Raw genomic sequence first — 18732 nt, 5'->3', positions numbered from 1 at the left:
TAGGAACTACTAGAGGACTAAGTAACTAGGAACTATTAGAGGACTAAGGAAGTAGGAACTATTAGAGGACTAAGGATGTAGGAACTATTAGAGGACTAAATAAGTAACTAGGAACTATTAGAGCCTACAGCCGTGCTAGCGGCTCTGTGTGACCGCACATAGCATTTAGCTCAAAGCCCAGCTGTGCCTAACACATGCTCGCAATGATAGTTCTAACTTGGTGATGTTTAGCATGTTTAGTCATCCTCTTGGCACCGTTATTAAATTATTTCAGTCGGAACCAAAGCGGTGAACCAACTGTACAACATTGGCATCTATAGAGCTGCTTGCGTGGCTGAAAACAGAACAAAGACTCTGAACTATTACGTATGACTGCCCGATTGCCTGGAGGTCTGCCATTTTGAAAATGTACCACTACTATGTGATGTTTTTTCAGCATGCTGTTTGTGTCGAGTATTCTGGTCAGGACCATTACACTGGGCAGTGATGTTAACGTTTAGCAAGAGAAATTAGCTGTCATGGTTCTGGCTCTGGGAACATTCCAGTGAGGCTATTTGGCCTTGGACATCTTTATCTGGGTCTGAAAAACATTTCTGGTAATGAAACAAAAAGAAAACACTGCAGGCAGGATATAATTACTGTTTGAATGTCTTGCAGAAATAGTGACTCAAAGACTTCCTGTGGATGTGTAAATGAACAGAAAACTCCCCCACAGCTCCCAGTCGGTCATTGCAACCTGGATCCCCGGGGGCATAAACGGCGAAAACATTGGTGGTCTTCTGTTAAAATGACATCTAATCATGCTGCTTATTGAGATTTTACAATAGTCGCAGGTGAAAATCAAGAGTAACATACAAGCAACCGCCACAGAGTGTTGGTCTGAATGTTTCAGCACTGGCTGTGTGCTTTGTCATTTCTACAATCAGAACATACTGCAGTATATAATAATTTAGGAGATAATGGAAAGAGAAGTGTTGACTGGGAATGTCAGACTTGATGCCAAGTTTAACCGTGCACAGGGCATCGTCACTTTTTTGTCCACGACTTGCTGTGGCATCCCAAACATTAGCTGCAAAATTAAATAGCCAATCAAAATATGAGCTTTAAGTTGCTTTTTGTATCTTCAAAAATGTGAAAAAGTGACTGCAGCCTAAATTTTTTCTATTTTCTATCCTTGGCGTCGAACATCATGACCCTCTTTGGCACAGCGTGTCCTACGCCAGGACCTGCCCAAAACAATTACCCCACCACATTCCATTAACCTTCCCACAACAATTAGTAATTTCCACAAAACTCCCCTAGTCATCACTAAAAAACAAGACCAGGCAAGCCTGTTTCAGGTGAACCACACATGAGGAACATTTCAGGAACTGTTTCCGTCCATAATTGCCACTGGAACTTAACAACATGCTCTATAAACACTATCCAGATCTATGTTGGGCTCCTGGCTGCACTCAGACCTCCTCGTCTAGTCATAGCTGGGAATGTTTATGATTTAATATCCCTTTCTACCTCCATGGCATTTGTCATACTTCCACTTACTTAAATTAGATAATAGAACATTTAAAAAATGCTTTTTGATGTCACTATCCAGTTAAAAGTAAATCTACGATACCAGCAGCATGGTGCTGGTCGTAGCACCACTTATTTTATTCATTATATTTACTGGCAGACAAACTTGTGTTTAATGATGAAAAACCGGATCTTACAAAGCAGATATTGTGATTGCTTGCTAAAGGAAGGTTTACCACTGATTAGTCCTGGGCACATATATTTGCACTTGGCAGTCTAGAACATTAGCAGGGTCAATAAATGAAAGTACTTTGGAAAACAGCATCTCTTTCACAATATGCCTGTGGTCTAACCCAAAGGTCTAAAGAGAGTTGGTGTACCATGACATCAGCTTTAAACCAAAGGGAAAACATTACATATTCACTCTCCTTAGTGACCAAAATGTGTCAGTAGCATTTTTAATGAAAGGTATATCCAAAGTTCTTTGGCAGACTTGTTCTTTGACCAGATATTACCTCATTTAAACGAGGAAACGTTTAATTTTATGCTACACGTAAAACGTTTTCTATTTAACTGATACATAGAGCAGTTCAGCATATTCTGTTCAGGATTCAAAATATTGATATAACCCAAACTAAGGAGTCAGGAAAGGTATTGTTTCGTTATCTGTACAGAAACTTAACTTGGGTTACATATTGGCAATACGCCCAGCAATACTCCCCACTTAGATTTTTTTCCCAGGATATCGTGGGTTTTGAACCGATGACCCTCGAGTAAGATGGATAAAGCACGTGTCAAACAGACTAACCAAACACAACGTGAACTGCTGAGAAACCAACCGGGTGACGTTGCCAGTCTACCACAAATCAGATCAGCCATTAACAATCCAGCAGGGGAAACAACAAGGTGTTTTTTTCCTTTACTTCCTGGTCCCCCCCCCCCCTCAACAGGGTCAGTGACTCAACACTGACATCAGGCCTGTGATTTATCAGTGTTGAGCCACTGAAGTGCACAGAGACAGCCTGAGGAATGTAGTTTATAGTATCTGAAGCACGGGGCTCACACCAAGGAGACTGGTAGCCATGTGTGTAATCACAGAGAAAGAAAGAAACCTGATGTACATAACATAACGGTGCTGTAGCAAGCCAGCACTTAATCACTTACTGCAGCATACTCTGCGATTGTACTGGAAGAGTTCTAAACTCACCACGAGAAGCTTGTAAGCCAACTCTGCATGTGTTTGCAGATGAAGCAATTGTACAAGTCCTTCTGGGGTATCAGATATATAATCCCTCGTTGACCCAAAGCCACACTTAACGTTTTGTTTTCAAGAGGAATCATGTTTTATTCTACCAAAAAAATACTTGGAAGGTGATTGGATGATTGGATGAACAATCTGTCAAAACTCTCACCGAAGCCAGTCGATAGAAGAGCGAACACATCTTCACAGAGAAAAGCCTTCGATAACATTCTTTGCTCTTCTTCTTTCACGGCAATGTGCGCTCCAGTTGTGATATAACTGATGCTATTGCAGCATCTCTGTCAACCTCTTCCGGAGTCGCCATGTTGTTTTGAACCAACAGTCGCCTCTTTGCGTCGTCTCGTACGTGCAAGTCCTCCCCTGTAGCTGCCGGCAGCTCCTCACAGGACGCCGGTCGGTCTGTGCTCTGGCTTATCAGACACAAACGCATTACTTGAAGCCTGAAAAGATGTGTTTTTGCATATGCGATTCCCGTGAATCCAGCTGCAGTGCAAGGGAAACACTGCGGATTTGAATATTTGACTCAATTTATGTATCATCTAACTGCAGTGAAGTGTTGGACCAAGCAGTTGTCGCTTTTATTTGACGTACTAAAGGGGGGGAAAAAAACAAAAAAAAAAAAAAAAAAAAAAAATCACAGGGATCGTGAGGTTTCAAGAAGCTTGAAATAAGCACACCAATAACAACGGAGCCTTCTGCACAACAGGATACAACACCCAGAGCACTGTGGGAAATTAAAGCCACATGAATACTGCTAAATGTTGTGAGTAAAGACCTCTACGTGGTCAAAGGTTCTTTGTTGAGTGACCATTGACTGTGCTGCAGTAGCACCCGTCACCGTGTCACACCTCATCATTTAAAAGCAGTCCAACTATGGCCTAATTGTATACTGTTGAAGGAGAGAGAAGCATCTATTAGGGCCCAAGTGTTGAATGAAAGGAGAGGCATAGACCAGCTGGCAGCTGTTAGCATCTGGTAACATAAATCTTCCTAGTAAACCAGAAAGCAAGGAATGGGAGGAGGGGGGGAGGGGAGGATGGTCATCAAAAGAAAGATTTTCAGAGAGGAATAAAGGGTGAGAGAGAAGCAAAACAGAGCCGGAGAGGGGTGTTCCCTGTCCAGTGATGACGGCTTTGCACAGACTGTTACATAACTGGAACATCTCAAAATCCTCTTTATTGGAACAAACCTCCTAACCTCCTGCACCACTTAGAGAGGAAACACTGATTTCTTTTTTCCTTTACGACTGGTTTACATTTCAGTCTGACAACAACAGACTCCTGAGCAGACTAAAAAAATCCAAAAAAAAAAAAAAAATCAGGCGAAAGCCAACTAGCACAACGGAAAAGACTACAAAATCAAAGTGAGGGTGAGAACATGTGTACAGAGTGTGTGTTGTTTTGGCCTGGATGTGAGAGTCTCTCTTACACTGTATGTGTGTGTGTGTGTTTTCCTTCCGGTTGCTCTTTGGGGTTTTATAGGCCTCTTCTTCTTCCTGCCGTCCCCTCCTCTCCTCTTTCTGTATACAACATCTAATATAAGCCTGGCAGTGAATTTGCTTCAGTGACCAAAATGGCAGGGTTTTTATTAGACAGCGACCTTTAATGGGCACACAGGTTTCATTTTTCATGTGAGTGTTTAAGTGAGATGCTGACGTTAAATGACGTGTATATGAGACAAGATGTCGCAGGAATAAAGGAAAAGGTTCTGACAAATTCTTTCCCCTCCGCCATGCTCATTGCTTCTCCCCATGTACGGGAATCTACTCAAAATCAATCTGATCAAGGTACTTTTGGTAAACTTTTGTTCCCTATCGGACGATTTGTCATGTGTGGCGCTTGTAGATCTGGCTGATAAATATCACTTACTGATGCATCTGACAGACAACTTATCCTATTTGTGACAAACGTGTCCTCACAGTGACCCCCGTTAACGACACAAAACACGGAGGTTGGCTTGTTTCTACAGAGCTACCGTCGCATTACTGAGGCTAAAAACAAAAGAGTATGTGAACACGAGAATGACTACGAGTCCCTGATGACCACGAGCATCTCAATGCAAGCACACACCGCTGTGATCTTTAGTTTGCTCTGACAGTGTACACACACACACACACACACACTGGTGGCCATGTTTGCCTGGAATCTCTAGAGTCTGGTGACACCGGTGATGCTATCTACTGTTATCAACAAAGTTTCCCGTTTGTGGGCGAGAGACACCGCTCCATCCGCACGCTTACTTGGGACATCAAACTATTTTTCAAGGATTTTCTGACATTTTGAATTTGACTTGTAGCCCAAATAAAGTACAACTTGACCGCGTTGCTTTCCCCTCATGCTGTTAACAACACTGAATTTTCTCGTGCACATGGCTTGGCCTCTGAGCCACTCCTACAACACACAACAGGCTCACAGTGAGCTCTGCTTCATTCATCAGCTAACGCTAAGTGCGCCTTGCTTGGTGTTAGCAGGTGACTCACAGTGGCTGTTCTATTTTTCAGAAACACCAGACTGTGTTGAGTTGGAGACGAGGCACAAAGTAAACCAACTAGAGGACACATGTCTTCTGTTGGTGTTGGTGTGTACCTGTCACAGAAGAAACATTTAACTGTGAGAAACTCTCGTTCACACGTTATACAAGTAGAAGGTTTGTAGTGGGATAGTGTTGGGTTAAGTTAGCTTAACAGCAGAGTAGTAAAGTATTTAGATTCATGCAACAAACTCTTTGTTAAAAGCAAAACGCTGAAAGTAAATCCAGTACTTTTTCAATAAAAAACATGCGGTAGCATTACAACTTGTGCTGCGTTCGTTACAATGCAATGCAAGACGGCTGCCGGGATTTCAAAACATCATGTTGTAGCATGTTGTCTGCACAGGATGCTGCATGAATTTCCACTTAACACTGATGATTAATGTGCATATCTGTGTGTGCGCTGAAGCTCTGCCCGAACCACCCACCAAAAAGTATTACAGGTGTTATACACAAAAGTAGAAAAGCACGCAGTGTGATATCTGATGCATGTGTGTTTGCATGCTCAGCTGCTCCATGCTGAATGTGTTAAGACTGCTGCTTGCATGTTAAAACAATAAGTGGGTGTGCTTGTGTGTGTGTGTCTTTAAAGATCACTGAGCTACATGAGTGGGCTTGTACTACCTGTGGATGGTGTAGGCACCACGTTCCTGTTGCTACTAGCAGACCTACGAAGCGGATTAAGCGCTATTCTTTAGCTTTGGGCTACAGATCCGAGGCCGGTCGGTGTGCGCTTGCTCACTTCTCATTATCTCCCAGGAGTTTTACCGGATCACAAATCAAAAGATGCGAGTCTGATAGTGCTTGTTGCAATGCCGTGCAGTCAGGGCACACTGTGAAAATAGAAGGCTACCAAAAGCCTGTGAGTGCATGTCCAGGTCTCAGCGGCGACATGAGTTGTGAAGTGTGTGTGTGTTTGTGTGCACTGGTGAGTCATGTGTAGTCTGTGGGTGTGTGGAGTGCTGGACACATTTAAGATTTAAGCCTCTCGCAAAACTTGCCTCAGTTGCATAAATATGTTGCGCGTATGTTTATTAGATTGAAGACTGTTTACATTCTCCGAAACCTACGACATTTTCTCTCCAGTTTGGATTCAGACTGTTTTGTAATGTCACTAGAGAGCTGAGATTTGAGCTGCAGTTTAACATGGTCCGACACGCAGACATTCTGTCATCATAAAATACACGTACCGATATATGCACTCAAACTAGAAGTATAATGGGTCAACAATATGCTGCTGTCATTACATGTTTTTAATTGTCTTGGGGACATGGAGATTATCTAATGCCACGACAGAGTGACAGGCAGCTGGATTATGTTTGCTGCAGCTGCTTTGTTTGGATGAGACTGGAACACACCTCCCCTTCCTTCCCCTCCCTGTGTCGTACAGCGCTTTTTATGGTGTTATTGTTCAATTCTTCTTTACATTTCCCTGGTTCGCTTTCCATCTCTCCTCTTTCTTGCTATCCATCAGTCCCTCTGTCTCAGTCTTCCCTCTCCTCTCCCCTCCTACTCTCAGCCTGACAGAGTGCTGTTGGGCCTCTGCTGCTGGCAGCCTCCCAATCTGTTACATAACAGTACCATCAGCCTCCCTGTGAATCACTACTAGGCTAGGCTAGCCTCGGCCCGGCTATTGCATCTTAAGTACTGCCCCAGCAGAAAATCCTCCGTCTCTGTGGTGCTCAGATTTCTTTAGCGTTTTTTGATTTCTGACGGCAAACAGATCGCTCGTGGCTCCCGTCGAGCAGAGCCCAGCACTGATGACACAACATGGCAGGGAAAGCTACGGCCCATCTATTGTCATTATGCAAGGGTGGGGACGAAGAAGGACGTGATCTTTATCTCGTTATGTTTACAAGTCTGGATGATGTAATCAGACAAATCCCAAAGTCAACTAGCTCCTCACCACCATCATCATCATCATTTTGCCACACAATTCTCTGTTCACATTTCTAGTCAATAAAAATAAAAACTCACAGCCAGGATCTCGTATTCAGAGTCTGGACCAGTTGATTTTAAACTTGCCTTTCTGCATCACACGAGTCTGCAGGCATTTCAATTCAAGCCACACACTGAAGCAGACAATTTCTTTGATTAGTCCCTTCAACCGTTCTGTACAGAAGGTGCAATAATCAGTGAAATCAGCTGACGTAGCGGTTGGTTGGAACAAAAAACCTGCAGACTCTCAAGCCGCAGTGGCACATGATTAAAAATCACTGCTCAGGCTTCCTGAGGACAGGGCTGCCTGGCACACACCACAGAAACTGTCATGTTGCATTCATCCTTCACAATCCGCTCTCTAGTAGTAGTAGTAGTAGTAGTAGTAGTGACCTGGAACAATCTGTTCTGACTGAAATGAGTAGTCTGTGACTAACCGGGCTGAGTTATCTCTTCCTTCTCCCTCAGCTAAACCCAAACTCTCCAGCCCCGTCTGGATCCTGGACAGCCTACAGTCAGTCCTCGGGACTTTCACTTTCTGAAAAAAGAAGAATTCATCAACCGCACCTTTTGACCCCTCATCCACCCACTTCAGCTCAGGAGTGTTCCCCGCAAATCTGGCCTCACCGGATTTACACACATAACAAAAGGTACCCCCGCCTGGTCCACTCTGAGGTAAAACCCTGAAACTACATTTACACACTACATGGTGTTTGGTCAGTTTGCCACTAACTCAGACAGATAAAGGGACTGCTTTTACACTGCACCGGCTAAACCTCATTATGCACGCTTCCAATGAAGCCGTGATCAAGATTATCAGTTTCCAATATACTATTACGTTTGGGTGATAGTAATAAATAATAACTTTATTTATATAGCACCTTTAAAAACAGAGTTTACAAAGTGCTTTGACAGACAAAGCAGCAAAAGCAAGGCGATAATAACAATAACAGAAAGCTCAGTGAGACAGTCGATACGATAAAAATAAACTAAGTAAAATAATTTAGTAAAATCAACAAATAAAAATAAAACAGAAAAGCGACGACATCTCATAAATGCCAACATAAAACTGTGTTTTAAGAAGTGATTTAAAATGGTACGCGTGTGCAGAAAAGAATGTTTAAAAGTTAATTTGTTTGCAGCTATCGATGCAGAGCAGCCATTCTCATACCAACAGGTACAGTAAACCAACTCTTAAAGCTGCAGTGTCAATTCACCCAACATTCACTGCCCAATGCATGCGCTCACACCACACGCCTGTAGTAAGCAAAGCTCAGCTTAAGGCACACTTCACAAGTAACTTTCATCGTCATCACACACACACACACACACGAAGGCAGAATACGGCGCACACTCAAATGAACTTTACCTGACGTGACAGTCATTTTCCTCTGCACCATGCTGAGGGGAGGCTTCATTCACCCGGCAAGATCAAAGATTCATACTCCCAAAACAAGCACAAGGAATAGTGCGGGGAAAAAAAATAAACACACAACAGCGGCAGAAGGCTGAAGAGAAGTCCAGCAAGAGGAAAGCCACATTAAAACACGTTTTTTCTTTTCACCGGCAGCTGGTACTCCACAGGTAGCAGTGCACCTCACATTCCCTTTCTCTGGGTTGTGTCTGTCTACAAGTGTGTGCACGCCCCGAAGGAGAGGGCGTGTGTGTAGGTCTGTGTGTCTGCCCCTTTGTGCTCCTGGGATAACAACAAGGTCCACCCAGAGGTTTCCGATCTCTCCGTTGCAACACCTTTGTTTTGCTCCTGCTCTCATGTACTTTAAAAAAAAGAAAAACTCTCAGTCACTCCTCTGCAACTCTCTCAGCCAGTTATAAAGTAAAAAAAACTAAAAAACAAGCCGGTGCCAAGCCTCACATCCACAAGTACCAGTAACACACTTCCTCCTCCCTTGCTTTGCATTTCCCCTCGCTTTCCTTCTGTTCCCTCTCTGAGAAGTTATGCAATGCTGCCATTTCAGACACGACCTCCCCCCTCCTCTCTTCTTCCCTTTCCTCTTCCTTCTGTGGCCAACACTCCCACTCTCGGTGACGTTAACGTAGCCGCCTCGGTTTGCTCTGGAACTGTTCAGAGGCAACTTTGTGATGGGAGCACATGACGGGGAATGTAAATTGCTTTTATGGCCGTTCTCTGTTATGTCAGCCTTTTAATGTCTTGAATCAAAGCTGACTCTCACACACAAGTGTGTATGAACATCTGTCTCCGATCCTCATCCTGAAAAACATGTAACCTCTACATATACAAACAAGTGTTTATCAATGAATCTCCCTGCGCTGGTCCGTGACTGAGGAAGCAACCCTGTGCAGTAAACTCATTGCATAACCTGGTGTCAGAGATAAAGCTTAGATAAGCTTCACTATGTGGGCATTGCATTCTCTTGCCCTTATCACAAATGCATGCGCGTGGAAACGAACATGCAGTCACATGCAACGCATCTCGCCAGCGCTCTGAAAAGCATCTTCATGTGAGACTGGCTGCAGGAGTGCCTGCAGCAACACGTCTGCTTCTGGCTAGTATAATGAAACATGTCGGCCAACAAGAGCAGGGGTTGTTAAAATCCGGGAGTGGTGGCCTTCGGCTGAGTGGGAGAGTCCTCGACTTTGTGTGCGTCGTCTCTGTGAGGTGAACTCGTCACAGGAACATGACAACATTTCTGAAATGATGTAACTTGAAATATTCATGTAAAATATAGAAAGTCTCCCGTGGGTTTATGTCCATCCCATCGTAGGCCGTGGTTAAAGCTAGCTGTACTGTATCTCAGATTCTTTTACCAACGTTGATTTGTGTTGTACGAGTTGTGCACGACGGTCTGCTACTGTTGGGTCCTCTTAAAGATGGTAAATCATTTATTGGTCCAACCCCGTCTGACGAGCAGCAGGTCAACCTACTGGGACTCCACGAAACCGAGTGGCCAACGCCCAGCTAGCCACAATGGACAATGTGGCCGACTGTTCTGATAAAGCAAGGTGCGTGTATGTGTGGAAGTAACATTTGGAAGCTTCATGTTATTGACCTAGTTCATGTCAATGTGTAACTACTTTTACATGGGTGCAATAATACGCCTTAGTTTTGGCTTAAACCTGAGGGTGCATTCCCACCAGTTTAGTAGAACTTGGTCTGGTGAGAAAGATGCTATTTGATCTCACGAGCTACTACATAGCTGCACAAAGTCGACTGAAGGTGCTCGTCTTGATCTTTACCAACCTCGTCTTTAGAAATGACAACAGGAAACAACCTTGAAACAGGTTTTATGGGTATAAAAGGAGACAGATATTTACATCTGCAACCCAGCAATTAGTTGTGCTTGGGAAAAAAAAAAAAGATAACACAAACCATAGACTAACTGCAACTGCAAAAAAGACAAACAACTAATGTGGTATAGCTAAATAGTTATAGCTGATCGACTAAACCGATTAATCGGTTCAGCTCTATAGGCCCATGCATATTCAGCTGTGACTCCAGGATATTAAGCTCAACTTACAAATACTGGATTCATTCATACACTCCGATTCACTTGTTTTTGGTTGTGTGGACCTAAAACATACCAAATACATGATTGCAGCAAAGTCAGCGTTTCCACCATACTTCAAACCAAAAGGAGGCTGCTGCAGCTCTGAGCTAACTGCAGGCACAAAACAGAGTCTTGAGTCTACACAGCAACGGTGCAGCCCGGTCTAATCTACTGTAACGAGAGGCCGGAGCAGAGGAGCAAGCCAATTATGTACAGCAGCTTCTTCACTCCCTTCTTTCTGGAGACGTCACGGCACACAGCCTTGTATATACAAACAAACAAACACACACACAAACACACATATACAGACCTGACCACTTGAATCTCCATGTCTGGTGTTTCTTGAACAGTGAACAAGACGTCCAGACACATGTGACATTTAACTTTAACCCCCCCCCCACCCCCCACACACACACACTTTCTAGTTAGCCTAAATTCAAGACCGCTGGCCTGCAACGTCTGCAGAGCGATGGCAGTGATTCCTGTACATTCACTCAGCAGCACAGACAAACAGTGGTCCTATAGGCAGAGTAAAGTCGATGAATACACAGGACTCACCGTTCTTTCTCTCCTGCAGAGGCCGGGCTGGGATGGGTCCGGGCTGAAGGGACAGCTCCTGAAGCTCGGTGGTCACCGCCTCGCTCTGAGGGCTCGGGACCAGGCCCGGCGCCCCGGAGACTTCCATGCTACCGGGACTCAGCTGCTGCCCTGTCTGTGGGTGTAGCGATGCCAGGGTGATGGAGAGAGACCTGTGGCAAAAAAATAGGACATTAATTAAAGTTGAAGGACGAATCAAATGTGTGATATTAAGACAACTACTGCCAGGAATGGACTGGAATTATGAATTTTATGAACTGGTTCTCTGACAAAAATAAACAATAAAATCCACTACGTGCTGTGGATTTGGTTTAGTTTTTTTATCAAGCATCTACTTTGGGTGCATCATGGACTTGAGACTTGGAAAACCTAAGTACTGATGCTGAGTTGGCTTTTAATTATCCGACAGGTAAGCAGCTTATGATCTAGCTATGGAGCGTATAAGCTGGCTGGCTGGTGTTCGTCTTTGATGCAAAACAGCAAACATCAAGTCATCGCAGCATCACTTCACAGACATCCTGTGGTATTCTCATTGTGTCTTTCTATTCATTTCTATGCACAGGCATGAAATACATAGATGGACCTAGAAAATTAAGTCTCAGATTTTACTTTTTGCTTGAGCAATGTGGCCCCACCACACCTGAGTCAGTTTGTGGAGGACTACTGTACTTTTTTCCGTGTAAAATGTGGTAACGTTTAGTAAATATGCCCGTGGGTCTATTTTCTGAAGTCCTAGTCATTAGAGTTATGTATCCGGAAAGCCATGAAATAAAAACAATACAGATAAATGATACTTGGGGCAATTTACAGGCTGCAACAAGACTACGGGCTAGTCCCAGGAAAGCGAGCAGCACTCTGCGTTGGTCTTTCTGCAGGACTGTAGACCAGAGGATTAAATCAGCCATCGGCGAAGAATTTGCATGTTTGAGCTTTTACAACTGTTGCTGTGGCCGCTGCTTTAGAAAGGCAGCAACTGTTTATGGTTTGTTTTTCTTCTTCTTCTTAACCTCAGGGTGATTTCCATACATTTAAACCATGTGACAGCTCACCCTCAGAGCTGGAGGGTTTTCCAATAAAGGAAGCTATAAAAGGTGGGCATGTTTGTGTGTGTGTGTGTTTCTGTGTCGCATCTACGAAATCAACACTTTCCTCATTGTGGAGAACTGAGGTTGAGTTTAAAGCAGAGTTGAAAGTTGAAATGGGGGCTTACTGTTCAGAAAAAGTTTCAATGTTGACGGTCACACAGCAGCACGTTTCACAAACATATAAAGACAAAGCCACCGCCATATTATCCCAATATTAATAATGATATCTTCCGCTGTTACTATCTGACGTATCTGCAAAAATATACATGAACTGATGTTCAAGGCAATAAAAATGTGCTCTACTGTTACTAAAAAGACCCCGATCGAGCTATGTGTACGTATCAAACAGATTTTCATAACTAAATATCGGTTTTACATAATAGCTTTCCCAGAATCGGCCCGGTCACAGCACACATTTTTGCCTCGTCACGGCAGGAGCGCTTCAGGAGTCACGAACAACATTTACATTGGCTCCTTTCTATATACCGTGACGGTGTGAAGGTGACCCAGCATGCACAGCAGCAGGACCCTGAACCTGCTAAATGGAATTCAGCCATCGTTCATTTAACGTGCTTTCACTGCTGTGACAAGTCAAAATATCTTCTGTGAGAAAGGCCTGCTATTAATTTGGAGGAAAGGAAACTGTTGAGAAATGTCTTTAATTTCTAATTAAACGTCCAGTCCTACTTACGTAACATGAAAATGACACCAAATGTGTCGGACTTTTGACATGTGTTGCAATGCAGTTTATTCCCAGAAAGTGTTAACAGCACCGCGCTTCAGACGGGCAGGTACCTGTCCGAGCTTAGACTAGTGCGGAGGGGGAAAAGGTCAAATTTATTTACACCTGCTGTATTAAACAGAGTCGCCTGATTAAATCAGCCATCAGGGAAGAATTTGCATGTTTGAGCTTTTACAACTGTTGCTGTGGCCGCTGCTTTAGAAAGGCAGCAACTGTTTATGGTTTGTTTTTCTTCTTCTACTTCTTAACAACCTCAGGGTGATTTCCATACATTTAAACCGTGTGACAGCTCACCCTCAGAGATGGAGGGTTTTCCAATAAAGGAAGCTATAAAAGATGTGCATGTTTGTGTCCGTGTGTGTGTTCTGTGTCGCATCTACGAAATCAACACATTTCCTCATTGGAGACAACTGAGGTTGAGTTTAAACACTCCTCCGACCAGGCCCAGAACAGGCCCAGTAACTTGGGCGGCACATTGCTAATTGTGATTTACAAAAGGCAGGCCTGCTGCTGGTTTGTGTGTGTTGAAATCTCTCTGCATAATATGTGTTTTCAAGCCGTGGGGTTGTGATGGGGGTTCTGCCGTTACTGCACAGCGGGCCTGAAAACAATGAGGCGGCGTTGTCTGAGATGTCACTGTTCTCGCTCACAATCAACCGTCTGAATAGCGGCACACTAACCACATGACGCGCCACACGCACACTTGATGCTGCCGGCCTCGGGATGTCTGTGAATTTCATCATGTCACATTAAAAACATCATCGAACTTTTTGGATACTAGTGACGTATTTATTAAAAAGCTCTTTTTGTTTTATTCAACAAAAAAGCCAAAGTTTAATATAGCCATACAAGAACTTTACCCTGAATAATACGCAAATTACAGTTGGAAACATTAAGATTTCAAACAGATCTCGATATCTGATATCGTACCAACTTGATACCATGTTGTACTCGATGCTACACGAAGGACAAAACAAGTACGCAGCCGTACTGCCCTGTGAACTGGTTTGAGTCCCAAAATTGTTCTTCCCCAACTAATGAGGTGTCATATTGTCACACGTATTTGAGAGTGATTCTGTACGGAATGAAATAGATCTTAGATAGATTATAAAGATAAGATTCTGATATCAAAACAAATGTGATATTAGACAACATGTCATCTTTCGTCCCCCTCCCCTGATATCCTGTGGTGAAAGACTTTGCAACCGAACTGCCATGACATGAATGTGCAAACCCTCAAAGCATGCAGAAATGAGTTTAGCGTGTACATTTCAGCCTGATTGGAATTATTACCACTTTGAAATCACATGTTACAGATGTTAATAAACCAAAAGAAGCCTAGCTAAGGGAGTCACAAGCCTTTCCACTCAGACGGAGAAAAACAAATCAGGAAACTGGTTTAGAAAGGGAAGGCAATAACATGCCGGTGAACTTCAGCGGCACTAAAATCAAGAATTAAGGGTCAGACAGCTGCAGCATGGCAAACCATTTCTGCAGAGAAATTAGGCGAGCCAGTACCTTGTCCAACACTGGACAATGCATTACTCACAACTCCAGCGGGACAAACTGTGTGCGTATTAACGGTGCAAGATACCGCGATTTGACAGCGAGAAATTGTTTGCAGGGCCTCAAGTCACACGTGATCTCAGTCTCAGTGCAACACATCACTTTGAGATGCTTATTTCCTGTCTTCAGAAATTCTGATCAGTTTTATACAATAAAAAACATTAGTGTGACACACACAATGACATCACAATACTCCTATATTGACATATACTTCTATAAAAACTAAGCAGTTGCCTCATCCTTACTTTCCCAGAGGAAGGCAGCTGTTCAAACATGCACCGTGTACTGTTTGGGTGCATTGCTCTTGCTGCAGACTCCAGCATTCCTCTCTACTTGCCCCCACTAGCCTTTCAGATATGTATCACTATTTCCCAGGTAAACAGAGGCACACGTCCTGACAGACACAGGAAAACTACCACCAAGAATTGCCATACCAGTTCAGTTAGCAACACTAAAAGGTAACGAGGAGGCGTTGTTCCCGCACCTGGCCTGTCATGAAGTAACCTTAATGGGAACTTGGCTGGTTGCTTACCTGTATTACTCAATCTTGAAGGGGCGTTTTCCCATTTCAGCAGGATGGAGCTTTGAACGGTTCTGTTGAAGACAAATAATAAATAAAATAATGAATAGAGAATAACTGACATCTTTCCCATGCAAAACCCCTTTTCTCTAATCTGGTCCCGTATTCAACGGATTATGATGCTGAGCGGCAGTTTAAGTATCAGAGTATAATGTGCAAAAAAGGCCCTCATGGAGTACATGCAGTTAAAAAATAAAATAAAATGCGTAACGTTGCTGATAATGGGGGCTAGACGAATCCACGTTGCAGGAGGCCTCTCCTCAGATGCCATGGGGCAGCAGCAGCAGCCTACTGCGGTCACTGTCCAAAACACAGACAAGCTAGCTAAGCTATTGTTAGCCTGTCTGGGTGGGAGTTAACCTGAACATTCTAAACCCAAGTTAAAGTGAAGCTACTATTTACAATTGCACACAAACGACACAACGAGCATGAAATGTTACCAACTACAGAATGGCGTCCTTATTGTTGGTGCTGGCTACATCTGAACAATCTCGTCGGCATCCTCGCTGACTGCAGACAGTCAGACACGCCAAGTTAGCTATAGCTACCGTTAGCATGCCATATCTGCCAAGCACTAGCCAGCGGGTCGCTGTTCAGCTAACGTTAGCTAATGCCGTGACGCTACGTATTTACTGTATGCATTTACGCTTACTTTTCATGGTCGCCACTTTTGTGTTGTGTCTGTAGGAATACACGGTGTTGGCATATACCACCGACACTTCCGAGTCACAAAGGAAACTTTAACCGGAAAACCCTCCTCTACGTGGGACGCAAAGACCCACTTCCTTCACACCACCTTTACGGCCAGTTTACTATTATTATTTTGTAACACGAGGTAATACAGCCCCGCATGTCCGCATATATCATACCCAATACTGGGTCTCTAATAAAATATGTATAGCGTTTAACTTAAAGAAAGAAAAGATAAAGTATATATATATATATATATAGGCATATAAACTACACACATCCCCTGCACAGTCTCTGACTCCATCTAGTGTCAAACTACATGCACTTCAGCAGGCAGAGCTACAGGTTTGTAAATCACTGGTTGCAACCCGGAACCTAAGGACCTACAACTGATTTGGTTCAGTTTTATTAATTAAAGAGTCGAACTGACTTGTTAATTTCTTAATTTCAAACACAAATAACTGTGCAAACATTAAACGTGCAAAACATTAAATCACATGTTCAATTCGCCAAATAAAGCCACCTCAGATTAGCACAGAGTTCAAATCATTTAAAATGCTTTTAATGGTTACTAAATTTGTTGAACACGTGTTTGTTATTATGTCTTATTACTTAGTGACTGGATTTAAATGTACGACCACCTTGCATTTCTTTCCTATATACTGTTGAATGTTATAATGTATTGACCTTCTGTTAGTGTTTTGTAAATTGCGATTCTATGTTTCATGCTTTTCTGTATTCAATAACTGACTTACTGTGTTTTGGTTCCGTCCGCGAAGTATTAATTAATTTGCCACTGTTGTTTTAGTGCGCTGAATTGCATTACACGTGTTCATTCAATGCGACAATAACGCAGACAAAGCGTTAACCGCGTTTAGGCAGCATTGGCTGTCGAACAACGAACTCACACGAGCAGAAAACATCTACATTAACACAAGTAGACCAATGAGATATTAGGTAATAACCCTAAACTGACATTGTTCATCATACAACGTGAACAATGGCAAATTAATTAATACTTCGTGGACGGACCATTTTTGATGATTAGACGTGGAAGTGTCTTGCTTGAATGCACACTTTACTGCAGTGTAAAGATATACTTTATTGCACCTATAGTTATGGAATATACACATATTCACTGTTTGAAAGTATTGCTGTTCTAAAATAAAATACACTTTAATTAACAGTTCTGTGATTTCCTATTGATTTCATATGATTTCGTGCAAAGGACCTTTACATTAGGTACTAATCATAAGGAGACAAAATCCTTAAACAGTTGTGTTGATTTAGTTTCTGCAGGCATTTCTTCGAAAGAACTTGCCATTTTAAGTAAATATTCATTGAGTTGTCATTTACAGTAATATTGAAAAACGTAAGTATCCATATTTGTTATATTATATACTTTCTTGTAAAAAAGTTTTTACAAATCAGTTAATTTGCAGGAAATAACTCGAAATTATGGGGCCGGTAATACAAGTGATAAAACTTTAGTGATAACGTGTCAAAAATCAATCATTCAGTCCATACATTCATTTATGTCAAGTGGGAGGAGCCAGTTTCATGCTATTTAAACCTAACTTGCATATAGAATGCTGAGATGTTCTTTGACATCCCCATAGAATCATGAAGACACTGATGGAATCCTTCATTCCAGTTAAACAGCTAGTCATCAGGCTTGCACACACACCAAACAGTTTGCACTTCTGATTAAGAAACAAACATTTGAGCTCACGGCATCAAGGGTTTCTACTGATTGGGTGTTTCCACCACAGAAGAACAAGTAAGTTACCAGCAATGCTGCACATTTGACACATAAAATGTCTGATGTAGGATTTGTCTTAAAACTTGAGACTGAACCGCTTTAAGCCTTGACTTGTCCGTCTGTCACTCACTCTCTGTGCAATATGTTTGTGTACATGCCAATCAAGAAGAGAGCATGAAAGATCAGGCAGTACAAGTCAACAAACATGTCAATACTTTCATCCTATTTTTGTTTTTATTCATGTTAGTATTATATAGTTTAATGTACCTTCTAGCTGTGTATTACTGATAGGAAGAAGGAAGGCGAATGCACATACTGTATACTGTTAATTGCATTTCCTAGCTGTCATTCATTCCATTACGTTATTGTTCATAGTGACAATATACACCATTTGTCGTAAAAAAGTCTCTGGCTGCGTCATTGTGTGTTGCTGACTATTCACCTCTCTGTCTTTCTACCCTTTTCCAGCCATGTTGAGGAAAAGTGTTCGTCTGCAGGAGGTTGGCTATTACACAGAGGAGGGAACTCCAACCCTTTCCTACAGGGAGATCTTGTACAGGTAAGTTTGTGTGCACATATTGTGTCTTGTAGTATGCTGTGTAGTTAGCATTGTATAAATCTTCACATGAATGAGTCTTACTAACATCTGTCGCATCTTTCAGGGTCTTTCGGAGGAGGAAAGGTCACGGCAGAGGCCAATATCATATGGACTCCGCAGATCCTCATGAGTCAATGAATGAGAACGACTCTACAGACATTGCCATGGACCAGGAATCAACGGGTCACCACGAGTCTATTGCCAACCGACTAAGATCACAGAGTATCAACACTACTGACAGGACACAGAATATCAACACTAGATACAGGTCACAAAGTATCATCACCAGTGACAGGACACCGAGTATCAACACTACTGACAGGACACAGAGTATCAACACTACTG

The 18732-nt window shown here is 42.8% G+C and overlaps 1 protein-coding gene across 5 annotated transcripts in view; it reads right to left on the bottom strand.

Annotated features, from left to right (window-relative positions):
* mrtfab (myocardin related transcription factor Ab) overlaps nt 1-16081 on the bottom strand; it is a 39017-nt gene extending 22936 nt beyond the window's left edge. For 2 of the 5 annotated variants that reach the window (XM_031843030.1, XM_031843035.1), the window contains exons 1-3: nt 15990-16081; nt 15290-15351; nt 11326-11516 (exon numbers count right to left, since the gene is read on the bottom strand). In XM_031843030.1, the coding sequence (XP_031698890.1) occupies nt 11326-11452 (127 nt within the window). In that variant the 5' untranslated portion in view covers nt 11453-11516; nt 15290-15351; nt 15990-16081. The other 3 variants (XM_031843031.1, XM_031843032.1, XM_031843036.1) reach the window with 3 other exon arrangements.
* Between the last annotated feature and the right edge of the window lie 2651 nt (nt 16082-18732).

This window comes from Anarrhichthys ocellatus, unplaced genomic scaffold (genome assembly GCF_004355925.1).
Source record: "Anarrhichthys ocellatus isolate YVR2014 unplaced genomic scaffold, GSC_Weel_1.0 scaffold4, whole genome shotgun sequence".
Classification (NCBI taxonomy): Eukaryota; Metazoa; Chordata; class Actinopteri; order Perciformes; family Anarhichadidae; genus Anarrhichthys; species Anarrhichthys ocellatus.
The sequence above is the reverse complement of the archived record's forward strand: the minus strand, read 5'-3'. Positions and strand labels throughout refer to the sequence as shown.